The sequence below is a fragment of the Pristiophorus japonicus genome, chromosome 10, assembly GCF_044704955.1.
Source record: "Pristiophorus japonicus isolate sPriJap1 chromosome 10, sPriJap1.hap1, whole genome shotgun sequence".
Lineage (NCBI taxonomy): Eukaryota > Metazoa > Chordata > Chondrichthyes > Pristiophoridae > Pristiophorus > Pristiophorus japonicus.
This window is the reverse complement of record NC_091986.1, coordinates 189,246,600-189,273,724: the sequence shown is the minus strand read 5'-3', so window position 1 is coordinate 189,273,724 and position 27,125 is coordinate 189,246,600. Positions and strand designations below refer to the sequence as shown.

Genomic DNA, 27,125 nt, shown 5'->3' with positions numbered 1-27,125 from the left:
AGGGCCCTTACGGCTAAGAGGATCAAGGGGTATGGAAAGCAGGAAAGGGGTACTGAGGGAATGATCAGCCATGATCTTATTGAATAGTGGTGCAGGCCGAATGGCCTACTCCTGTACCTATTTTCTATGTTTCTATGTTTCAATGATAGATTTTTGCTTGCCAAGTGTATAAAGGATTGGAGCCAAGGCAAGTGGATGGAATTAGGATACAGATCAACTACGATCTCATTGAATGGTGGAAGAGGTTTGTGGGGCTGAATGGCCTACTCCTGTTGTTTGTGTTGGTGTCCTGTGTTTATTTTAAATTTGGGATTGATAAGATTTTTGTTAACCAATGGTATTAAGGGACATCGGCCAAATGCGGGTATATGGAGTTAGGTCACAGATCAGCCATGATCTCATTGAATGGCCTATTCCTGTTCCTATCTAACGTGCATTATCTGATCTGACACATGTACTCTGATCTGACACATGTACGGTGTAGATTCCCTTCCCTGATCAGTTACACTCTTGGCTCTGAAGATTTTCTGATAAAGGGTCATCAACCTGAAACATTAACTGTTTCTTTCCACAGATGCTGCCTGACCCGCTGAGATTTCCAGCATTTTCAGTTTTTATTTCAGATTCCAGCATCCGCATTATTTTGATTTTGTATTTGTGTCTGAAGATTTCATTTTTGTTCTTCTCTCCTTTCTTTCCATTTTGCTGAACTTGCTCTACCTGAGCCTGACACCAAAGAAAAGGCACCATTAATGGATCTAAAATCTGTTCCCTCTGTTACCTTTAACACCTAGGTCAGAAAGCAGAGAATAAACAAATGTCGAGATATAAAGAGGGGGGAAAAAAACAATGGAAAAGATGTCTTATTAGGCTAACTATTGCAAAAGCACAACCCAGCCATCACTCCACCGAGCTGGGCAAAGATCCCTGCGTGACGGGTGACGTCACCCGGGTGGGCGGGATGGTAACGTGGCGCTGTGCGTGTGCGCAGGTCGCTCGGCGAGCAGCCCCGCCCTCTCTCCCTCCCTCGCCGGCGATTGGGCGGATGACGTCTAGACGCCGCGCGGACCGTCCAGCTCCTCGCCCGCCCATTGGCCAGCCGGGCTGTCAATCGACCCCTCTCCACGGGAACTGGAAGTCATTTCCGGTCAGGTCGTCAAGCGGCGGTTCAGTATAGTAACCGTGGAGAGCGAAGTGAAAAAAATTCCCTCCCCTAGTTCTGTGAGTGTCAGTGGATAATAATTTAAAAAAAAGCTATCTATATAAAAGCCGGTAGAATCATTCCGAGTTAACGGTTAGTTATACATTTCGGCTGTGCGCGTGAGGAAAAAAAAAGACGTTTTGCTTTAAAAAAATTTTTTTTATAAAAGAAAAGAGACATTTTTCTTGTACCGCGCGATGACTTCGGGAGGCGATTTCGGGAATCCGCTGCGGAAATTCAAGCTGGTTTTCCTGGGCGAGCAAAGCGGTGAGTAGCAGCGCCGGGCTTGCAATACATGGGCCAAAGGGGGCTGGTTTCTCTCGCTCTTCATTCGGATGGCAGATGAAAGGCTGCACTGAACCCACCCACCCACCCACACCCCAACCCTCTCCCTCTCTTTCCTCCCCCCCCCCCCCCCTCCCTGTCAACACACCTTCGACCTGAGGCCCGGGAGGAATGGAGAGAGGAAAGGAAATCGAGCATGTTTTAATAAATGCATTATCTTTTTTTTATGCATAGAAGGCTTGATTGCAACAAAAAAAAAACCCACACACACATATACACACACCCGCAGTTTTTTTTCCTGATTCAATCATTTTGCGGTTGTGCACATGATGGGGGTTTTGACTTGTACATTTATTCGAAGATTTATATTAAAGTTTCAAATTACTTTTTCTTTTTGTCAGGCGAGAACGTCGTTATTGTAGCCGGGATGCAAATATTTAATCTATACGTCTTTTGCACATATTTCAGGACTAGCAGCTGCTCCCATTCATCCGCATTTCGCTGCTGTGTCTTGCTGTGCACCAATTTATTATTGACTAACCCTGTTTACACAATAAGGGCGTTTAAAAAAAATGGTAATTGTCTTGATCGTAATTACCGCAAATTAAAACGTAGATTTTGGTAATATCTTTGTGCAACTGATTCTGCTCTGGAGGGTGAAATATACTAGAAGAAATGTTTATCTTTTTCAGAACTGAACTGCTAGTTAATTGAAATCTGGCCTACTAACGAGTGTAGCGTTATCTTGAGATCCAAACAACCGCACCTTGAATCGGTTTTGTGTCTAGTCCTAGGATAAGTAATCCCATCATTTTTCTGTAAACGATATTAAAGCGATTGAGTCCTGCAAACATTGTGTAATGGTTTCATTGAAATTTGCCTCAATCAGATTCAGCACAGATAATTCGCATTTTATCAGCGCATGAAACGGACGAGGCTGCCACTGATTTGAGTCCACATCTTCATTGCGAATCTCGATTATGCAGTAACGTAACCCCATATTAAATAGGCAGATTAACTAGGAAGTAAATATTGCGTTTGCTCAATGTATCGGGTTCCGAAATATGAGTGCCGCTCGTAAAATATATATTAGCATATCATTTGATTTCGATAAAGCTGATATGTAATGGAAATGGCCTATTGATTTGCGAGTAGAGATCGCCACGTTTTAATTTTGATTAAACGGTGTCCTGGGTTTTATGTGTTAACGATGCAGACATATGTTGCCGTCAGATGAAGTTGAGTAGGAACAATTTTGTACAATTAAGGCATGGCCTTTTTCATGAATCACTTTTCCGACAGTCATTCAGTACATTAGTCGTCTTGAGTGCCGATATAAAATTGCTTATATATTCCCGTTGAAGTGTGTTTCTTATAGATTTTTGTGTGGTAATGTGTACCCAGAGGTGCCAATCCTAATCTAAAATGTTGACCGTTAAGTTAATGGAAATTGTATTATAGAAGCATTAAAGGCTTCTGGAAGAACAATAATGAAAACAAAACGTTCACTCTTTACTTTGATTAAACGAACTCAGATAACTCGAACTGGGTGTGGTGAGTCTGTCTGCATCATTCACAACACAGAATACAGTAGCGCAGGTCGATATTTTATTGTTTCGAGACGCTAAAACTAACCACAACATTGTACACCAATGTGCCCTCGATTTTGTGTATTATATCAGTAGACTGAAGTGTTTCCCGTCGGTGAGAACCTTTTAAAGCTATTACCTTCTATATAAAAAAACAGCACAGGTTATTTTTGTGCACATTGATGCTTTGCAATAATTGTGCTGTTTATCTGGACAATTTGTGGAAATAGCCCTGTTTAGTCAAGTGAATAATTAAAATAACTGATCTGTTAATTTCAACATTGTACTGTAAGAAATGCTTGGAGTTCCAGACAATTGGGTTAACCTACCATTTTAGATAAATGGTATTTGGGTAAAGAGCTTACTACTGTAATCTTTTCCCAATTTTTGCTCTCCACATAGATGGTGAAATCATTTGTGAAGGGAAAGGGGGAAAAGCCAGACAGACTAGTAGTTAGGGCCCCTCTGCCTCATAACCATTATCAACTCATTTCGAGCTTGAGTGCTCATCTGATGGGAGCTCCATTTGATTTGTGTTGATCAAATTTACTGCTTTTATCGTTTCTGTTTAGGTTGCCATACACACACACACCATGAAATATCAACACTGAACCTGCTATGAAGCTATAGGTTGACACACAACAAAGATGTCTAGCATGCAATGCTAAGCTGTAATGTCTAAACTCTAGATGTTTCAATGAGCCAAAAAATAATTTATTTTTATATTGAAGCCATTTTGTGCAAGTAAGTGCACCATTGCATTTCTCCTGAGAAAATAACCCCCCAACCCAAGATCACTCTTGTCCAAAGTTTAGAATTTAAAGGAGAAAATCATATGCTCCACACAAGTTCCATAAATGTCAACCCTCTTATCAGATGAGTGCATGAGAAACTGCAGAATGTTGTGGTTATTCACCATTTAGCCGTTCTGGATGGTGGTCAGGGATAATCCAAGAATTATGATGGCCTCCTCAATTCCATATAAAACAGCCCATTACTTGTTGCCCCAACTTTTTCTCATTTCCTTCTTTGAACTCATACCGTGAATCACAGGTTGCTTTCTCCTTCTGGTTTTTAACAGCATTTCTTCGCCCTGTTGCTTTGAGCCATATTTCAATCAAACAATGAGCAGTGCCCGGAGTTCAGAGCTGGGGGTCCTGGGGCGGCGGGCACGGCCGCTGCTGTCTCCGGGCGGGACGATGGCGGCGGTCTGCCTGTTTCCCCTCGAACATCGCCGCCCCAACCCTGCTATAATGCAGACTCGGCGTATCCCGGTTTTTATCTCTATGGGCCACGTGTGCGTACCATGGAGCCCCAAGAACCACATTTAAAGTTTAACTGATTATTCCCATATCTCGGCAACTGATAAAGAATTATTTGCCAGTAAAGCAGCAACTCTAAAAGCAGTCCTTTCAAACCTCCAGGCCCATAACGTTCAACCAATACAGACCAAGAAGTAAATAGACGTGCAAGTAAGATTGCGTTGCCTGGGCTTTGGAGACTGCATTGGAAGAGCTTGGGGGCTGCAGGTTGGATACTTCTGGTGTGGACCTCCAAACAGCAAGAATGGATGAAATACATGTCAGACACATCCTAATCCAAACAAATTATGTTTGGGCTTCACCTAGAACTGGAGAACCTGCAAACCGGCTTTGAACAAACCTTTCCTACACACCAAGTCACATCGCAGGAGGAGAAAGCAAATCTGCAATAGCGACTGACCCACAGATGAGCACGGCAGCAATCCCAACCAAAAGAACCATAAGTGGGCAGGACCTCTTAGTTTCCTCAATCCCAAGAACAATCTGTTTCTGCCCTTAAACTGCATTATTTAAAGTACAGCCATTCTAAGAAACAAATATTTTAACGTGCTCTTCCTGCAAGACCATATCATCAAAATGTGTAGTGACTTTACAATACATATGCAAATAAATGTACACGCCTGACAAATTTGAAAAGAAAAACATTCATGACAAAACCAGGGTGACCTTTTTGCTAAGTGTGGCCCAGCTAAACCACAGTGACCTCGCCAATAACTTATATTAATGTTTCTTAAGCTTTGTAGCAAGGCATAGACTTGAACAAGAGATGTTTCTTGGTGCAGCTTTCTTCCCTGTCAACCTGACTGAGTGGAAAGCACTTTCTTAGATGTTTTCAATCAGCATTGATCAATACTGGGATTCAAACTTTCCTTTCATAGTTGAATCTGGACCTCTTTGGAGCTGTTGCCATGAATTTTTAACTTGAGCATTTGTAGAATAAAGCCTACTATAGCTTGACTGTGCAAAACTTAAAATGACTTCTATTTTTGGACATGTAAAGACTGCCTTGAAATGTTAGCAGAATTGTGATCTGTAAATGTTGATAATTGCAGTAATTCAAAGAAGCAATGTGATTTCGCTGCAGGAGTCATTTATTTGATCCCGCTAAAATCAACTCAATAACACCACTTGTTAGTTCTGAAACCTTTTAAATTTTAATAGACAGTATTGAAGAATGGCAAGATGCGGGCTTGTCTGAAGCTTGGAATCGTCTTTTTAAGTAGCAAGAGATGCTGAATTAAGGGTTGTGACATCCCCTGAAAACAAATAAATCACAGGCCTAGCTGCCAGAAGCTAACAACTAGCTCAATGCTGCATTGGTCAAGGCCTTGACACTGTTCACTTGACCATCCTCTTGGGTGCTGTGTAGATAAACAATTTCACAATGGAGAGACCATTCTGAGGAAGGTCTTGCTCCCAAAATGCTAACCTGTCTTCTTTACAGATGCTGACCTACTTACTGTGTAGCTCCAGTATTTTCTCTTTTTTCGTTTGATTTCCAGCATTTTCAGATTTTGTTTTGGGCCATTTTTCTGACGTGTTTCTAAAGCTATTTTAGGACTTGCTTTTGCAATGGGATATAATTTATTTTTTTAATGCATAGATGGGCAATATTCCAGCCACCTTGGAAGATTCTAAATCGTGATGCATTTGGATTATTTTAGTTACATCCTAAAATTGTATTTGCTCTCTTGGATTTGATGCTGAGGTGTACAGATAATTACTTTCTAAACCATGTTTGGAGCTCCCATGGGTGTGGTCTTTACCATTATTGCCACAGTATATATTTTTAATCAGTCAATTTAGTAAGACATTAGTTCCCATTTCTAGTTACCTCTAGTTACACATTTATAGATAAAGGAATTCTGGATCTTTTGGATGCTGCAGTGTTGATCTCATCACATGAGGCTAACAAACTGGAAATTTAGATTGTACCAAAGGACTGGAATGTGGTGAATGCTGTTCAAAAAAAAAAGGAAGGGATAAACCACGTAACACCAGATCAGTTAGTGTCACTTAAATGGTAAGAAAACTGCTCGAAACCATAAAATAGTAAATTGTGAACATTTTAAAGAAAGGTATGGGTTATAATAGGGACAGTCAAAATGGATTCATCATGCTTGACTAATTCAGATGAATTCTTCAAGGAAATTAACGTGCATAGACAAAGAGAATTCTGTAGATGTGGTATGTCTGGACTTAAGAGACTTGTTAACATTAAAGTCAATGGTATTCAGGCAAAGAGATAGAATAGACGAAAGGTGAAAAGAATAGCAGTAAATTGATGGTTCTTGGAATTGGTAGGATATAATTTGTGCTGTGGACCTGGAATTTATGTTGGCTTGTTCTTTGTGGAAAGAAATGATTGGGTATGGTGGAAATATCAAAATTTGCATGTTGTACAAAAATAAGGACATGGCAAACATGAATGCAGGACACACAGGATGTACATGGGTTAGGGAGTAGGCTGATATTTGAACAAATGTAGCTGAGCTTGGATGAATGTATAGTACATTGGGGCGGGGTGGGAATGAGGGTGTAAGAAACATTGGCTAGGCCACAGTTGGAGTACTGTGTATAGTTTTGGGGACTCCATTATAGAAAGGATAATGGAGCCACATAAAAGATGTAGCTCAGAATCACTCTGATGATACCAGAGATGAGAATATCGTTATGATTTAAGCCTTGGAAAAACTGGGTTGTATTTGGTGGATCCGAGAATGGTCGGGGGGATTTAAATTTGAAAGGGCTTGAGGGTAAACAACTGGTCTATGATTTTGTAATAAAGGGACATAAGCATAAGAGGAAGATTAGAAGAAATGTTTTCACATAAAAGATTTAAAATGTGGAATGCAGTACTACGAGTGGCTGTTGAAGCAGAGTTGATTGCAATGTTTGAGGGAACTAGATTATCACACAGGAAAATACAAAATGGTCTGAGGAAAGAGCAGTGGAATGGGATTAGATAAATGTCTAAAGTGTAGAGATACAGAAACAGAATGGCTACCTCCTGTATGAAAATTCTGTTTATACAAATTTTATCTTGTAAACTTTAAATTTGCTTGGACTCTCCCAGAACCTGGTGCTTGAACACTGAAATTTGAATATGATCATAAACCGACAGTCAATAATTTGTTTGAAATTCCGATGATTCACAGAAGACAGTGAGTAAATTGTACCATTGGGACAAGAAAAATGTTAGCTTTAATTATATTAGTTTTCCCAAAGGAGGAATGCTCTGCTCCAGTAGAGTTCTGAGGATTGCTAGCTACTGCCTCAAGAAATGATTTTCCCCCAGTGCTCTGAGGCTTTTTACATTTAACACTTGTATGGACCTCCCTTACAGCCTTTGCTTCCCCCCACCCCCCACCCCCCCCCCCCAACACTGATGAAGGGCTCTAACCAGAAATATAGTTGCAATTGTGACTTTTAAATTAGTGCATGCACCCAGTTGTTTGTGTTCACACTGGTGCTTTAATGCAATGCTGTAGTGCAAAGGAGGTGAATTCTAGAGCAACCGCAGTATCTAATTGCAGAAACAGTTATAAATTGGAGAATGAGAGAAAAATTAGAAAGGAAATAGTAGGGAAGGCCAGTATTTTAAATTAATAATTGGAATGTTAGGTTGAAGATAACCTTTTTCCTGGAAAAATGCAAGAAACTCTCTGGATTTATGGTCTGGAGTCAAATCTACTATCCACACAAACACAAACTTGCCTTTCACATCTCAATACATCAAGCTATGTTCAGCAAATTAATTACTTATAAAGTCCAGTCACTATTACGTAGTCAAATATAGATGAGTTTGCACAGATGTCCCACAATCGGCAAATAAGATGAATTGCCAATTAATATTTTTGGTGGTGGTGATTGAAGGACGAATGTTTGATGGGACACCAGGTGAGTTCCCTGTGATCTTTTATGTCCATCTAAACAGGCAGAGCAGGTCTCTCTTTAATGTTTCATTTTAAAGATGGCTCCTGTGACAGTTTAGCATTCTTATACTGAACTCCAGTATCAGCCTAGATTGTGTGCTCCAGTCCTTCTGACTGGGGCAAGAGTGCTAACAATGAGCCAAGCGGACATGAATTTGAGGAAATATTTAGCTGATATTTCTTTCTTGCTCAGACTCGCTTTAAACTGCAATGTTATTAATTAAAGACTTGGTGATGGAGGGTATTTGGAGAAAGTAAAAAGAACTGCAGCATAAATGTCAAAAGTGTAGAAATGAAAATGTATTTGTTTCTTGTCTTACATAAGAACATAAGAGGAGCAGGAGTAGGCCATACGGCCCTTCAAGCCTGCTCCACGATTTAATACAATCGTGGCTGATCCGATCATGGACTCAAGTCCACTTCCCTGCCCCTTATTCCCTTATTGGTTAAGAAACTGTCTATCTCTGTCTTAAATTTATTCCGTGTCCCAGCTTCCACAGCTCTCTGAGGTAGCGAATTTCACAGATTTACAACCCTCTAGAGAGAAGAAATTTCTCCTTATCTCAGTTTTAAATGGGCGGCCCCTTATTCTAAGATTATGCCCCCTAGTTCCAGTCTTCCCCATCAATGGAAACATGTTCTCTGCATCTACTCTGTCAACACCCCTCATAATTTTATTACTTTTGATAAGATCACCTCTCAATCTTAATTCCAATGAGTAGAGGCGCAACCTACGCAACCTTTCCTCAGGTCAACCCCCTCATTTCTGGAATCAACCTAGTGAGCCTTCTCTGAACTGCCTCCAAAGCAAGTATATCCTTTTGTAAATATGGAAACCAAAGCTATATTCCAGGTGTGGTCTCACCAATACCCTGTACAGCAAGACTTCCCTGCTTTTATACTCCATCCCCTTTGCAATAAAGGCCAAGATTCCATTGGCCTTCCTGATCACTTGCTGTACCTGCATACTAATCTTTTGTGTTTCATGCACAAGTACCCCCAGGTCCTGCTGTACTGCAGCACTTCGCAATCTTTCTCCATTTAAATAATAACTTGCTCTTTGATTTTTTTTCTGCCGATGTGCATGTCCTCACACTTTCCAACATTATACTCCATCTGCCAAATTTTTTCCCACTCACTTAGCCTGTCTGTCCTTTTGCAGATTTTTTGTGTCGTCCTCATACATTGCTTTTCCTCCCATCTTTGTATCGTCAGCAAACTTGGCTACATTACACTCGGTCCCTTCTTCCAAGTCATTAATATAGATTGTAAATAGTTGGGGTCCCAGCACTGATCCCTGCGGCACCCCACTAGTTACTGATTGCCAACCTGAGAATGAACCATTTATCCCGACTCTCTGTTTTCTGTTCGTTAGGTTCTGTGCTGGGGCCCCAGCTGTTTACACTGTACATTAATGATTTAGACGAGGGGATTAAATGTAGTATCTCCAAATTTGCGGATGACACTAAGTTGGGTGGCAGTGTGAGCTGCGAGGAGGATGCTATGAGGCTGCAGAGTGACTTGGGTAGGTTAGGTGAGTGGGCAAATGCATGGCAGATGAAGTATAATGTGGATAAATGTGAGGTTATCCACTTTGGTGGTAAAAACAGAGACAGACTATTATCTGAATGGTGACAGATTAGGAAAAGGGGAGGTGCAACGAGACCTGGGTGTCATGGTACATCAGTCATTGAAGGTTGGCATGCAGGTACAGCAGGTGGTTAAGAAAGCAAATGGCATGTTGGCCTTCATGGCAAGGGGATTTGAGTACAGGGGCAGGGAGGTGTTGCTACAGTTGTACAGGGCCTTGGTGAGGCCACACCTGGAGTATTGTGTACCGTTTTGGTCTCCTAACCTGAGGAAGGACATTCTTGCTATTGAGGGAGTGCAGCGAAGGTTCACCAGACTGATTCCCGGGATGGCAGGACTGACCTATCAAGAAAGACTGGATCAACTGGGCTTGTATTCACGAGTTCAGAAGAATGAGAGGGGACCTCATAGAAACGTTTAAAATTCTGATGGGTTTAGACAGGTTAGATGCAGGAAGAATGTTCCCAATGTTGGGGAAGTCCAGAACCAGAGGTCACAGTCTAAGGATAAGGGGTAAGCCATTTAGGACCGAGATGAGGAGAAACTTCTTCACCCAGAGAGTGGTGAACCTGTGGAATTCTCTACCACAGAAAGTTGTTGAGGCCAATTCACTAAATATATTCAAAAAGGAGTTAGATGAAGTCCTTACTACTAGGGTGATCAAGGGGTATGGCGAGAAAGTAGGAATGGGGTACTGAAGTTGCATGTTCAGCCATGAACTCATTGAATGGCGGTGCAGGCTAGAAGGACCGAATGGCCTACTCCTGCACCTATTTTCTATGTTTCTATCTATGTTTCTATGTTAGCCAATCCTCTATCCATGCTAATATATTTACTCCCAACCCCGTGAACTTTTATCTTGTGCAGTAACTTTTTATGTGGCACCTTGCCACATGCCTTCTGGAAGTCCAAATATACCGCATCCACTAGTTCCCCTTTACCCACCCTGCTCATTACATCCTCAAAGTACTCCAGCAAATTTGTCAAACATGACATTCCCTTCATAAATCCATGTTGACTCTGCCTGACCGAATTATGCTTTTCCAAATGTCCTGCTACTACTTCTTTAATAATGGACTCCAACATTTTCCCAACCACAGTTATGTTAGGCTAACTGGTCTATAGTTTCCTGCCTTTTGTCTGCCTCCTTTTTTAAATAGGAGCATTACATTTGCAGTTTTCCAATCTGCTGGGACCTCCCCAGAATTCAGGGAATTTTGGTAAATTACAACCAATACATCCACTATCCCTACCGCTACTTCTCAAGACCCTAGGATGCAAGCAATCAGGTCCAGGGGATTTATCTGCCTTTAGTCTCATTATCTTACGGAGTACCACCCCCCCCCCCCCCCCCCCCCCCCCCACAATAGCCCCTTGACTATCCACTGTTGGGATAGTGTTAGTATCCTCTACTGTAAAGATTGATACAAAATATTTGTTCAGAGTTTCTGCATCTCCATGTTCCCCATTACTAATTCCCCAGTGTCCTCTAAGGGACCAACATTTACTTTAGCAACACTTTTTTCCTTTTTATATACCTATAGAAACTCTTATCTTTTTATATTTTGTGCTAGTTTACTTTCATAGTCTATCTTCCCTTAATCATTTTTACACAATAATTGTGGGGATAGGGTTATGGCTGGCATTCCTAATTGCCAAGAGAAGGTGGTGGGGCCATACTATATGTAATTACACAACAATTACTCTAGAAATGGTATTCTTTAAGATTAATTTTGAATGTTTCAATTTAGCCCCAAAACCTCAGTAAATGTAATATATTTGGTACAATTTTTTTGTGAAGGAGTTTTTAAATTTCTTAAAGAAAATTGAAATATCTTGGGTCATTTCTATTTTAATAAGAGCTCGGGAGAGAACTTGAGCAATTTTATCTTCATACTGCAAAGATTTCCTGATAATATCTTGTACTTCTGCAGAACTATCAAATCTATTTAAAACCAACATGGTGTTTAAAATTATATAAACTTCTAGCCTGTTCGTAAGATTAACAGTGGTCAAGCTTTAGCTGACTTCACACACCGATCTAAAATGATGTGGTGTGGTTGCAATCATCAGTTTAGTGTTAAAATTTTGATGAGATTATGAGATGGCATGGTGAAAGAGATTAGTGTTTTTTCCTGAGCCTCTTCTATAAAATTATAATATAACTGCTAAAGCTACACAAGGTAAAGCATATCACTATAGTTAATAATCTTATTGAATTCTGGCTGTGGTAGCATTTGGTTCACTTAGTCTTTTTAAAATACATATAGTATGGCCCCACCACCTTCTTGTGGCAACTAGGAATGCCAGCCATAACCATATCGCAACAACAAAAATACAAAAGTTTTAAATAATTTTTAAGCTTTACCTTGCTCTTTCCTTTCTCTCTTCCCCCTCCTCCTCTTCCCCCCCCCCCCCTCCCCCGCCCCAGCCTTTTGCACATGCTGCATGCAGACGTATATAGCACCCTACTCTATAATTGAAATGTCTCCAAGTTCTCCAGACAATAAATTACTTTTGGAGCCGTAGCGGCAGTCATTCTATGTCTGTAACGTCCTGCCAACAGCAGTAAGAGGAATGGTTGGTTAATATTTTATGGTGCAGGGAGCAGTGTTAGCTGGAACACTGGGAGAATGCCGTGCTTCCTCCTTTGAATAGTGCCATAAGGATCTTTAACGTCCACTTGAACAAGCAGGTGAGACCTTTGTTTAATGTCTCATTCAAAGGAGGGCACCACTGGCACATAATTTCACTTGTCTGGCAAAGGTTAAAAAATGTAAAGATAGGCAATTTTGTCACTCACTTATCTGGGATAAATGTGAACATCAACAAAAAGTCATTCAGATCTGTTCATACCCAATCCTTGCATTGTTTGATAGTTAAATATTAATAATCAGCATACTTGGAAATTTATTGTCCAGTTTGTGGAGAAATACCCATGGGTGCCTTAAAGACCTGGTTAACATTATGATTTCAAATAGGAAGGTCTACATGGGTACCAGGAGTGGGTTGATGCAAGAACCCTGACTATTCACATACATGTAACCTTTTAAGACTGATTGGGAAGTTGGCCATAACTGTTTTATTCCCCAGTAGTTTGCTTTACTGAACTTGTTATATTTGCAGTTCAGGCTGAATTTCCTCAAAGCTAAACACAAACACTGAAAGTGTCACAGAATACAGCATTCTACAAAAACATTAAACATGGATAATTTAGTTTTACAGCGTTAATTCCAGGAGTAATTCAGATGTTTGAAATTAATAAACTGTCAGCTTTGTTCTGTTTTGGCATCATCAAAACACCTCAGTGGAAGTGTTGTCATGTAAAACATTCACTTCCTATGTATCTAACATCTGCAAGTGGTTTTACTGTCTGCCATTTTCCCCTCTCCAGCACTGCGGAGCCATGACATACAAGAGAAAATAGTGCACAAACCTTTATTAGTACATTTCACTTAGATTTGATGCTGAAGGTAGTTCATGAGCAGGAGTGACACTACGATCGTGCCTGCATGGTGAAAATGTCAGGGTGTTTGTATAAGTATGGGGCTGTGTAAAGAAAGACTTTGCATTTATATAACGCTTCTCGTGGCCTCAGGACCAGCCAAAGTGCTTCACAGCCAATAAAGTATGCAGTATACATAACGAGTGATCTCTGCAATCTATCACGCTGAAAGCACATCAAACATTTTTCGTTTAATTTATCTGGGATCTTCTTTCCTTTTTAATGGGCTGTTGCAAGTAAGGTCCAGGAAACAGATAATGTATCCTTTCACGTCCTTGGGGCTATTTTTAAAGGGCAACCAAAACTAAATTGTAGCTCTTGCGATAAGATCATTAGCTATATTACATTTGGTTACTTCCAGGTGAGTAATGCAGATGGAGCAGGCTTTTAATTAGGGCGCTACCACTGTGCTTTTTATTAAAATATGGTGCAACTCGAGTAGGATGTGTATTTACAAGTGTACGTTCCAGTGGGAAGTTATCTAAAATTGCATAACTTAAGAAGTCATTGTGGTTAGAAAGAATTTGAAAAAAGTGGACAATTGCACAGTTAATTTTTTAAGAAAATGTTTACACAAATTTATGTGCCTTGCGATAGAAACCCAAGCAAGATGATGAAGCAAATGCGCTGCTGTTTTGTTTTACTATTCTAATATTCTAAGAAGCAATTAATAATAGACATTAATTGTATAATAGCCTGTGCCGGATCTTTGAAAAAGCTATCCACTTAGTCTCACTCGCCTGGTCTTTCCCCATAGCCCTAATGTTCCAGCAGAATATTTATTCAAAGTACAGAGTTCTGAGTACCTGACTTTACTCTTTTTTTAATTTTTAAGGGAGCCGCATCCCTTAACTTGGCATTTTTATCTTTCCATCTCTGTTCTCACGTTCAAGGGGTGCAAATTGAGCATATGAGGTGAACAGCAGTCTTGGACATTCATTGCCAAATTTGGCGTGTCCACTTCACGCTCTAATGGGACTCGCTCTCTTCTGCCAAAACAGCCCACTATTCCAAGATCATCCTGGAGGGCATAGATAAACCTAAGCTCCTTTTGTATGCTATCCGTTAAATCCTTCTCTCTTATCTCTAGCGACAAGGAGGAATTTTTTTGTCTCCACGATAGCGATAGCCCATTCAGCTACCTCTGCTGTTTCCTCATCTTTCCCTTGCCCGCCATGTCAAATCTACATGCCCCCCTGTCCTGTCCTCACCGTAACCCTGAACCCATGTCTCTTGGGTTTCTTCTTCCCATGCCCACTCCCCACTTCTATTATCTTTATACGCAAATATTTTTTACTGTATGACTTGTCTCCTGTTCCCTTGACTTCATCACCCATTATACTTTCTTGCTGTGTTATCGTATCATATCCTGCACTAAGTCCTGCTGGCCCTTCGCACCCGTCCTCATTGATCTACATTCATTCTCAGTTCCCCAACGCCCTGTTTAAAATTCTCAATCCTGTATTTTAAATTTTCCCATGGACTTTCTCAACCTCTTCCAGTTCTTACCCCCCCCCCCCCCCCCCTTCACTTGAATGGAACCCCTTGGTGGCTCTTGTATTAATGCTCCGCTTCAATATCTGCATTGAACATTATGGACTCTCTTACGCCAAGCTCGAGCTCCAGGCCCTGCACGTTGTGTGATGCTAATTCCTCAAAATGACTAAAATATTAGATTTTGCTCAGTAGGTGTGATTGTATTGATGGAGTCAGTTGTCACTGCTTTGGCTTCAGTTACCATCTGGTATTTACTGTATGACAGGATGATCCAACCCTTGCTCAGGAACCCACTCTTGGAAGTCTTCCTATCGCAAACATAACAGGAAATTGTCAAATCGAGGAAATTTCTTGTATGTAATGTTTTCTGTTTAAACCTGTTTGATTTAATGCACAGTAATACTTATGCTGTTAGTTTGTCTATCAGTGTTGACACCGTTAGAAATACCTGGTCTTTTATCTTGGATTGACTCGGTGATGAAAAGTGCTCAGAATACCTGTACTTTAGTAATGAGCAGACGTGGGTGTGTTGGTGAGAGGGGAAATTTTAAACCATGGAAGATAGTGACACGGTTGTACTCACTCCTTCCCTAAAGTATCTTGTGTGATTTTCTGAGGACAGCAAGGCAAAGTTTGGATAAATTTGTGATTTTGGTTTCCCAGCAAATTTCTTTTGAACCTGTTTTTTCTTTGGCTTGTTTTGTTTTGAGTTCAGAAGTAAACTTTGTAGTCGAATGTATTACCATATGATGTTTTTGGTTGTCCAGGAAAAGGTTAAGCCACAGTTACCAATATGCAATATCTTTCATTTAATTTGGCTAATTGCCTGTGCAGAATTGACCTTGCATGCTTTAGTGGGGAACCAAAGAGCTAATAAGAGTGAGGGACTTAAAGCAATTAATATCAGTAGAGAAAAATTACTTGAGAAGCTAATGGGACTGAAAGCTGAAAAATACCTAGGATCTACATCCTAGGGTTCTAAAGAGGTGGCTGCAGAGATAGTGGATGCATTGGGTTGTGATTTTTCAAAATTCTCTTGATTCTAGAAGGGTCCCAGCGGATTTGAACGTAGCAAGTGTAACCCTGCTCTTCATGGAAGAAGTGAGAGAGAAAACCGGGAACTACAGGCCTGTTAACCTGACATCAGTCGTCGGGAAAATGCTGGAATCCATTATTTAGGAAGTTGTAAGAGGGCACTTAGAAAATCATATGATTGGGCAGAGTTAACATGATTTTATGTAAAGGATATAACTAGCAGGGTAGATAAAGGGAAACCAGTGGATTTAGTATATTTGGATTTCCAAAAGGCACTCAAGGTGCCACATAAAAGGTTGCTACGAAAGATATGGGATTCGGGGTAATATATTAGCATGGATAGAGGATTGGTTAACTGACAGAAAAGAGAGTAGGAATAAATGGGTCATTTTCCATTTGGCAGGCTGCAACTAGTGGGGTGCCGCAAGGATCAGTGCTTGGGTCTCAGCTATTTATAATCTATTCATTGCTTGGATGAAGTCTAATGTATCTAAGTTTGCTGACGATGCAAAGCTAGGTGGTAAAGTAAGCTGTGAGGAGGACAGAGGCTGCAAAGGGATATGGAAAAGGTTAAGTGAGTGGGCAGTAAAGTGGCAGATGGCATGTAAGTGGGGAAATGTGAGGTTATTCACTTTGGTAGGAGGAATAGAAAAACAGAATATTTTTTAAATGGTGAGAAACCGTTAAATGTTGGTGTTCAGAGAGATTTAGGTGACCACGTACAGGAACCACAAAGTTGGCATGCAGGTACAGCAAGCAATAAGGCAAATTGCATGTTAGCTTTTATTGCAAGGAGGTTGGAATATAAGAGTAAAGAAGTCTTGCTACAATTGTACAGGTCCTTGGTGAGACCACACCCGAGAATACTGGGCAGTTTTGGTCTCCTTATCTGAGGAAGGGTATACTTGCCTTGGAGGCGTGCAACAAAGGTTCACTAGATTGAGAGATCGAGTAGATTGGGCCTATACTCTCGAGTTCAGAAGAATGCGAGATGATCTTATTAAAACACAAGATTGTGAAGGGTTTGACAGGGTGGATGTTGAGGTTGTTTCCCCTGGTTGAAGAGTTTAGAACTAGGGGGCATAGTCTCAGGATAAGGGGTCGGCCATTTAAGACTGAGACGAGGAATTTCTTCACAGGGTTGTGAATCTTTGGAATTCTCTACCTGAAAGGGCTGTGGATGCTGAGTCGTTAAGTCAAGGCTGAGATAGCTAGATTTTTGGACTTTAGAGGAATCTAGGAATACGGGGGAGTGGAGTTGAGGTCAAAGTTCATGCTGATGCAGGTTTCTATGCATTAAATTGGTTTGCACGTTTAGGTACTCTCAAACCTGTGTCCAGATTCTACCATACTTCGACGTACAAACAGAAATTTACAGCGCAGGAGGAGGCCATTTCGCCCATCGTGTCCGCGCCGGCTGACAAAGAGCTGCACGGCTCTTGGTCAGCAGCCCTAAAAGTTACACACAAACCTATGAACATTGATGGAAAGGCAAAGAGCACCCAGCACAACAAGTCCACCTCACACAACTGTGACACCCCTTATACTGACACATTCTACACTCCACCCTAACCGGAGCCATGTGATCTCCTGGGAGAGGCAAAAACCAGATTAAAAACCCGGGCCAATTTAGGGAGAAAAAAATCTGGGAAAATTCTTCTCCGACCCGTCCAGGAGATCATTCTGGCCGTATTCTATTCCCTGCCGTACTTACCATTATATCTGCGCCGTCCAACAAAAGGTCACCCAGTCTAATCCCAATTACTAGCTCTAGGTCCGTAACCCTGCAGATTATGGCACTTCAAGTGCCCATCCAACCATCTCTTAAAAGTGGTGAGGGTTTCTGCATCCACCACTCTTCCAGGCAACGAGTTCCAGATCCCCACAATCCTTTGCGTAAAGAAGCCCACCCACCCCCCCCCACTTCAAATCCCCTCGAAACCTTCCACCAACCACCTTAAAACTATGCCCCCTCGTAATAGACCCCTCCACCAATGGAAATCGACCCTTTCTATCCACTATGTCCAGGCCCCTCAATATTTTGTACACCTCGATGAGGTGTGAGAACAAACCCAGCCTATCTAAAATCTCCTCATAACTAAGATTCTCCATTCCATGCAGCGTCCTAGTAAATCTCCTCTGCACCCTCTAGTGCACTCACATCTTCCTACAATACGGCGACCAGAACTGCACGCAGTACACCAGCTGTGGCCTAACCAAAGCATTATACAATTTAAGCATAACCTCCCTGCTCTTGCATTCTATGCCTTGGCCAATGTAATCCTAATTACATGTAGTGTTAAGAAACATGCATTTATATACTGTCTTTCATGACCTCAGGACGTTCCAATTAAGCACTTTTGAAATGTAGTCATGGTTGTCGGAAATGTGGCAGCTGATTTGAAAACAGTAAGGTCCCACAAACAGCAATGAATTAAATGACTAGATCATCTGGTTTTTTTTTAGTGATTGAGAGAGAAATGTTGGCCAGGACTGAGAGAAAACTCTCCTGTATTTCGAATAGTGCCATGGGATCTTTAACGTCCACCTGAGGGCCGATGGGGTAGCTAACGTTTCAGACAATGAAGCACTTCCTCCGTACTGTGCTAAAGTGCCAACCTAAATTATATGCTCAAATCTTGAAGTGGGGCTTGAAACTTCCATCTTCTGACTCAGATGAGAGTGTTACCACTGAGCCAAGGATGACTAAAGGAATGAGGAGCAATGTTGGATTATTTCCCTTTTCTGTTAACTCCATGAGACCTCAACTATTCCCTCAATTCTCTTTCAGACATGGTGTTGCTTAGAGCTGTCAATTTATTTATGCTTCAAGGACAAATAAGGCTTCATGTGCAAACATGGGGAAAGCACCTAATGTTATGGAAAGTCTTTTAAGAAGACTGTTCCTCCTGGTGTGCATCCTCATAAGGTAACTGCAATTCTTTGTATGTGGAGGGGAAATATGCTCAGTGAGGAAGACCACGCCTATTGCAGGGGATCTAATTTGATTGACAGAGTGGAAATTGTGTGTAAAATTAATTTGAGGCATTATAGCATTCATGCTGCCTGCCAAGACTGACATTTTACATGTTGGCAGGCTGAGCACACTATAAATATATTCCTTCCCACCTGCAGGCTGTTCCAGTTTGCAGTTAGCATGTGGTTCAGTGACAGTTGCAGAGGCACATTGTCTCGCTAGCTGACTTTGAAAGGCGATGCAATTGGCTGATCTATCCCTATTTGAAAACCTTTTGTGGAAATATATTTGTGAGGGTGCATCAAATTTACATTCAGAAAATGTATGCAGGTGCCTTAGGATGATAATCACCTCATCAGAAATGCAGTATATATTTAAATTGTTGCAGTAAAAGTCTTGGTTGTAAAATTTCAGATTTAAAAAAAAAAAATGGTCTGATGTGTCAGCAGAATGAAATAACTTGTTTAAAACAAATTGTTGATTGCTAGTTGTTAATCTAACATTTCCAGTAAAGTAACCATTGGCAATTGCCTACTGCAGTTATCGGTTTTATAATGTCTGATGTATCAGCAGTTTAGAGAACATTTTGATTAATAGAACATTAATGCTTCCAATTCATGGAATAAAACTGACACCAATGCTGATTCTACAGATTTCATTTACAATACATGTACAATAAGTTTATTTAAGAAAAGTTTAAACATTTAAAACATTTGATTCTGGTAGACTGTATTGCTGCCCAGAAAAACTAGCCGAGATGCATGATCTGTGGAGCCAGTTACCTACTACAGTTGAAGGCAATAGTTGACCATATGGTCTGAAAACTCTGCTTGCTACATTTTTTTTATAAGCTTCTGATGCTATAAAGTTGACGAGGTGGGTAGAAGAAAGGAGTGAGATTAGAATTTGGTTTGCAATGCACAACATTTCTTTTGCTTCCTATTTTAGTTTCCTTTGCCATATTCCTTGGTTTTTATTTCATCTGTCTTTTTTGCCTTTCTGGATTAGCCTTCAAACCTTCAGGTCTGTTCATGGGCTTTAGTTTCTGTATAGGTAGAGACATTTGGGGGTTCAGATATACAAATCTTTAAAAAATGGAGTACAAGTTAAGCAGAGGCTAGTTAGAGATGTTCAAAATTGAGAGGTTTTAATGAGTTATATAGAGAACCTTTTTTAAATTCATTGGCGAGACATGGGTGTTTCTGGCAAGACTGGCATTTATTGCCCATCCCTAGTTGCCCATAGAAGGTGGTGATGGAATGCTTTCTAGAACCATTGGAGTCTGTGTGCTCAAAATTGACCGCTTTTGTCCGTCTCCAAGTGCGCCGAAAATCTTCCTTCCGACTTTGGCCGCTGTCCGGCTTCTCGGTCGTGGCGTGGCCAGTGGATTGGGGGCGGAGCCAGCATCCCGGCGCTGAAAACAGTGCCGGGACGTCTGCACATACGCGTTAGTGTGTGAATGTGCAGTAGCTCCTCGCCCCCAGCGCATCCTGCAGCCTGCGAGGGACCCGATGCTCGCAGTTGCCGCCCCTATCCCTGGCCGAGTGGTCTCGGGTTGTCCCGCCCCTATCCCTGGCTGAGTGGTCAGATGAAGGTAGGACTTCTATTTTTTTAATTTGTTTTTGATTGCTTATTACTTTTTATGCTTTGTTTAGTGCTTTGTAATTCTTGGTGCAGGTCCACTCCGCTTCCTTCTATTATTATTGAATGCTTATTTTTGTGCTTTGTTTAGTGCTTTGTAAATGGTGCTTTAGAATGTACCTACCTGTGTTGATTTCTTAACTCTCCAAGGGTTTTCTGTGCGGCCACAAGTGGCCACATAGGCTGGCCTAAGTTAGTTTGGAGCAACTATTAGCTGTCCAAAGTGGCTTAAATGGCCAAAACTGGCGTAGGTGGCTGGTAATGCCCCTTTTTGGGAAAAAAAAACTAAATTGAAAAAAATCCTAACTAACTCACTTACACTGGCGCAAATTGAATGTGCAAAATGGAGATTTTTAAAATACACCAGAAAAATCAAGTTGCTCCCAAAAAAACGGAGCAACTCCTATCCAATTTTGAGCCCAGTGTGGGGAAGGTGTTCCCACAATTCTGTTAGATAGGGAACTCCAGTATTTTGGCCCAGGGATGATGAATGTAACACCAACATATGTCTAAGTCAGAATAGTTTGTGGTGTTCGAAAGCACCTGCTTCCTTTGTCCATCAAGGTGATGAAGGTCCTGGGTTAGGGAGGTGCTGCCGAAGATGCTGTAGCAGGTTGCTGCAATACATCCTGCAGATACAGCCACAATATGTGGGTGTTGGTGGGTGTGGACATTTAGACTAGTGGATGAGGTGGACTGCTTTGTCCCGGATGGTGCTGAACCTCTTGAATCTTCAGCACTACTGGGATGTTGAGACCCGTCGCTGCGTTCAATGGGTTCAACTGTTAATGTCAGGTGAAGTGAATTGAATTGGCTGAACTGGCATCTGTAATGGTGGGGACCTCGGGAAGAGGCCATAAAGCATCATCCACACAGCACTTCTGGTTGAAGATGATTGCAGGATGTTCCTCGTGTTTTGCACTCCCGTGCTGGGCTCTGCCATTGTTGAAAATGAGGATGTTCAGGAAGCAATTTTCCTTGCTTTAGTTGTTTAAGAGTCTACCATCATTCAGAACTTTAACCTTAACTGGTGGTTGGTTATAGGATCACTTGGCTATCGACGCTGGTTTTGTTGTTTAGCAAGCATTCAGCCTTGTGTTGTTGGCTCATTTTTATTCAAAATAGGACAGGAGAATGGGACGATGTGCTAACTCTTTGGAGCTAGCATAGATGCGATGGTCTGTGGCTATCTTCTTCGCTGTAAAATTATTTGATTCTAAAAAGGAAGCCTAATTCTGCATTGGTTTACAATAGAAAAAGAACATGCCAACGGCTTTCCAAGCTGGGTCTTGGAACAGGTTCCAAAGATCAGTAGTAGTTGGTTACATTTGTTTTCAATTAAATTTGTTTGATATAATACTGTTTATCCTTTCTCTAAGTTAAAGCCACATTTTGGATGCATTGAATTATTGAACACATTTCTTTTGAAGTCAGATGGTGGATCAAGTGTATAAAAGTTCTAAATCTCTACAAAAAGCCTAATCTTGAAAAAGCTGCTTGATCCTGAGGCTCAGATTCTCAAAACCATTTCCAAGGAAATAATTTGTTCCTGGTTCATCTTTTAGAATGTTCCTCTTAACTAATGATGTCGGGCCTCTTGTGTAAATGAATGTACCTGTTACTAGTAATGCAAAAGCTAAGATGAACCATAGTAAAGATGATTATGTTGGGGACATGACTTTCAGCAATTACAGCCAGTTAGCTTTGGACAAATTGGTCAACTTGTGATACAATCTTACTGTTTGCATCTTGAGTGGTTAACTCTCCAGCTTTAGTGCTTTAATTAGGTCTCCCATCTTCATTTCAGGAACTGAAGCTGCACTTAGTTTCTGCTCTCTGGATCTGACTCCTGACCAATAAGACTTGAACTTATTCTTTGTAAGATTAACTTACATAGGAAATATGGCATAGAAACAGGTCATTTGGTCCAACCAGTCCATGCCGGCATTTATGCTCCACTCGAGCTTCCACCCTTCTTTCCTCATCTGACTCTCACCATAACCCTCTATACCCTTCTCCCTTATGCTTATCTATCCTCCCCTTAAATGCATTATTACTATTTGCCTCAACTACTCCCTGTGGTAACGAGTTCCACATTTTCTGGGTAAAGAAGTTTCTTCTGAATTCCTTATTGGTATTCTTGGTGACTATCTTATATTGATAGCCTCTAGTTATGTTCTTCCCCACAAGTGGAAACAATCTCTTTATCTACTCTATCAAAACCTTTCATGATTTTAAAGACCCTCTCAGCCTTTTTCAAGCAAAGAGACCCAGCTTGTTCATCCTTTCTGGTATAACTTGCTGAACCAGAGTTTCTGAAGCATGTTTTAGACTGAGAATCTATGATTATTCCAAATCTGTGCTCCAGGCAAAATTAAATGCAGGAAATTATTTTCCTTTTTACAGCTATATCCTGATGCACCTTTTGCATATAAGCATTCAAAATCAGTTAAATGCTAAACACCAACATTAATCAGTTGTTGTTTTTTGGGGTGGCGGGGTGGGGTGAGGATATGAGGAAGAGTGCTCGATCAATCTAAAGATGTGTTTGGTCTGACCAACTACTATATGTTATTGCAATTTGGTGTTTCACTTAATATATAAATATATAAATTATTTATTGTAAAGTTTATTTTCTAATAAAGAATATGTGCCCTGCTCTTCTTCCTGTTCACTGGGCTCGAATATTGACATCAGTTTTCCATCGAAAACGTTTATTTAATTTATTTCTAGAGATGGATTAATTTTTTCTATTGCAGCTAATAAAGTAAAGCAATTTGTAAAAAGAAAATTGACCTTCACTCTTAATAGGCAACCTATCACCCGTTGATATAACTAATAATGCAGCAAAGGAATAAGCAACATTGATAGTCAACTGCTTAAACTTGAGAACAATTGTCTCAATGATTGTTTCTTAACTGAATCTTTAATCTTTTGAATGAATGCCATCTAAAGCATTATCAAAACATGTAGCAGCTTTCTTAAAACTGTAGAATATTCGAATTGAGTTTCAAAGTATATTGGCACACAGTGTGGTGAAGTCCATTAAGCGGATTGAAACTGCACTCTGTAACAATGTGTCTGAACTAATTTTCCTTGTCCAGGCTTACCAGTGCCATAACCCGTCACTGCACTTGTTTTTTTTCAACCTTGAAATGGAATACTGTAGGCTTCTGACTGATCAATGCCTACTACTAGACTGTCTGTATTACACTTTTGTTGAGCTAAACTGGTCTTACCATATGGAAGTTTTGCTAAGCAGTGATCTACCTGGCAGCATGAATGAAAACTAGCAATATGCTGAATAGTTGCTGATTGCATTTAAATGAATGGATGCTAGGATTTTAATTTTATATTCTGACCCTGAAATAGTTACCTCAGAAAAAAATATTAGTTAACACTACAAATGCCAATGTTCTGTATCAGAGGCCTTTGCCTCCAAAAAGCCTAAAGATTAATTTGTGGGGTTTTCCAGAGCCATCACCTGTAATCAGCTGAAGAATTCTGCGAGACTGCAGTCTATTTTTGGTTTGATGTTTTATACAAAAAAATCCAGTTACACTCACTTTTCCGACAAATAGTTTCCCAGGAGGTTTTTGCTCTCAATAATTTTCCATTGATCCACAAGAGGTTCGTGGTGGGGCCCTAACAGCAAATACTGGCATGCCTTGTGAATGTCCAGTCTTGCTTTCGTTTTAATATTCTGGGTGGTGTTGACTGCTCTCAGCTGTTGTCTTTGACAACTGATGGCTCTGAAAAGCCGCATACATGCTTCTGGGAGGCACAGGTCACCGATTTATAAAATATTATCCTTGGTGCCTTTTGTGCAAATGAGCTTCATTTTCTGGCATTTTATCTACTGTGTTGCAGTATGTGGTGTTTCAAATCCTCAGTTTAGAAGACAAACTAGATAAGGTGCTGATCGAAGATTTTCAAAATACACGACGCAATTTCACAGGTTTAACTTCTTGTTAATAGGTATTTGCTAGCTGCCAACTTTTGATTGGGAGCCTGTTGAAATTGATGATTTGTAATTTTTCTGCCTGTTTGCTACATGTTCGTTAAGTCCCTTAGGAGTTTAGTTGCAATTTGTTCCTGTTTTATGAATTTGAAATTTAAGTGCAAGTGTAACACTAAAATTTGCTTGAATTACAATTTGATACTGAAGTGTGACAAAATGCATGCTAGATGCAAGACTAAAGTAGACTGAAATACTCTTCTCTAAAGGTCCATTTGCTTTAATACTGTATAAATTGTACTTAACCAATTTTGGGATTGGTGCATGTTGCTCATGTCAATGAAATTCAACTCGCTATTCAAGATTTAATTAAAGTTTATTAAGAAAATAAGTAAATGTCAATATTAAGAGGGAAAGTCTCAATTGGTTTTGCCAAAACTAGATTAGTAATGTTATTGCCAACAAATACTGCTTTGGTCTGAAATTCATTCAGAATTTATCTGTCGTAATTTGATTGTATCCGGAGACTTCAATTCTGAAGAAAGCTATTGGTTCAAAACCATATAGAATGTTTTGGCTTGAGGGTTTTTTTGGGGAATAGTCCTTTTTTTTTTAATATAAGGTATATGTAGACTTCAAGCATTTCTGTTTTTGCTCAGAATCTGGTAGAATTATTCATATATACTCCTGATAACCTTGTGGATGGCCCAAAGGGCAACAAACACATTCTTTTGAGATGTAGCGGGCCATTGGGCTGCTAGTATGAGTTTTGAATCCCATCCTTAATTGATTTGTTATCTACTCTCAGTGGGTATGTTCTATCCACTTCTAGAACAAAACCTGTGGTTGCTCCAAAGGTGTGTCACAAAGCTGTCCAGTTACACCTACCACCAATTTAGGTTTTAAGTCATGCCCATCTCACCGTAACTCTCTTTTTGAACTTCTCCAAAGGTTCATGCCCCTGCCACAGCACTGAAATGATTCTAATCAAAGTCACAAATGACCTCCTCGTGTCTGTGACTGTGGTTCACTATCACTCCTCTTACCTCTGAGGGGTTTTGGTAGAGTAAATAGGGAGGAACTGTTTCCACTGGAGGGAGGGTCGGTAACCAAAGGACACCATTTAATGTAATTGGCAAAAGAATCAGATGGGAGATGCAGATTTTTTTTAATGAAGGTTGGGATGGGAATGGGGCCACTAAGGGATGGACCGGATAATGCCACAGGTAGTGATCAAGAGATGGCAGAAATATAGTAGCTTTTTAAAAGGGAACTGGATAAATACTTACAGGAGAAAAAAAATGTGGGGATTATGGGAAAAGAGCCAGGGAATGGGACTGATTGGATTGCTCGTCGAAAAAGCCAGCACAGACCGATGGTCTGAATGGCCTCCTCCTGTGCTGTACTATTCTGATATTAATTATTTTGCTTCAGTATTTACCAGGAAGCAGAACATGTGGACATGGCATTGGATGAAATGAGAGAACTACATTTAAAATAAAGAGAAATATTAAATAAACTGATCACACTCAGCATAAAACCACTGGTTCAGATGGATTACATACATATATTTTAAAATAATCGAGGAGAGAGAGTGCAGAGGCATTACTACACATTTTTAATAATTCGTTAGAAAAAGGTGTAGTGCCAGAGGATTGGCGGATAGCTAACGTAATACCTGTGGCAGCGGACCCAGTGCGGTGAGGAACACCAGAGGCAGGTCGGGGCCTTAAAAAGAGCGTGGTGGCATGCCACTACAAGATACAGTGCGTGCTGCTACAGGAGGGCGACGGCTGTGAAGAGGGCAACTGGATTTGATGTCGCCCAAATCTAGGTCGCTGATTGGGGCGCGGACAGAAGGAGCGGTGAGGTCGGGGCAAAGGAGCAGCGTGAGTTCGTAGAGTGACGTGATCGGGGCCCAGGAGAGGCGAGGGCCCAGGGGCAGCAAGTGTCAGCCCACACTGCGATATGTGTGCGCACTAGGTCTGTGCAGCAGAGTTGACCTCCAATTGTCTTGGTTAATCCTTGCCACTGGACCAAGACCTAGCTCTGTCAAGCCCGTGTGGTGGCTGGTGTGCAACGGCCAGCATGTATTTAAAAAAAAAAAAAAAAAAATTAATCCACGCACAGGTATCTTCCACCCTTCAAGATGTAGTTCTGGACCTGGAATATTAAGTCCTTCATTGAAACACCTGTGAACTCATCCTTTTTTGGCGTGGAAGCAAGTCATCCTCGATTCAAAGGACTACCTATGATAAATTAAGAATGTAGATAGACCATGTCCAGGAAATTATAGACCAGTTCGCTTAACATCGGTGGTAGGTAAAATAATGGAATCCTTACAAAAGGAGAAAATGGAAGAATATCTAGAAACCAATAATATAATCAATAGTCAGCATGGATTTCAAAAGGAAAAGTCTTGCTTGACCAATCTCATTGAATTTTTTTGAAGAGGTAACATCGAGAGTAGACGAGGGTGATGCAGTCGATGTAATTTATCTAGATTTTGTAAAAGACCAACAACAGGTTTAAGAATAAGGTCAGAGACTGCGGAGTCAGGGGACAAGTACTGAATGGATAGCTAGGTGGC

The 27,125-nt window shown here is 40.7% G+C and overlaps 1 protein-coding gene across 3 annotated transcripts in view; it reads left to right on the top strand.

Annotated features, from left to right (window-relative positions):
• The first annotated feature begins 1,153 nt into the window (after window positions 1-1,153).
• rab6a (RAB6A, member RAS oncogene family) overlaps window positions 1,154-27,125 on the top strand; it is an 83,811-nt gene continuing 57,839 nt past the window's right edge. For 2 of the 3 annotated variants that reach the window (XM_070892413.1, XM_070892414.1), the window contains exon 1: window positions 1,154-1,468. In XM_070892413.1, coding sequence (XP_070748514.1) covers window positions 1,399-1,468 — 70 coding nt within the window. In that variant the 5' untranslated portion in view covers window positions 1,154-1,398. The remainder of the gene's footprint in view (window positions 1,469-27,125) is intronic. The other variant, XM_070892415.1, reaches the window with a different exon arrangement.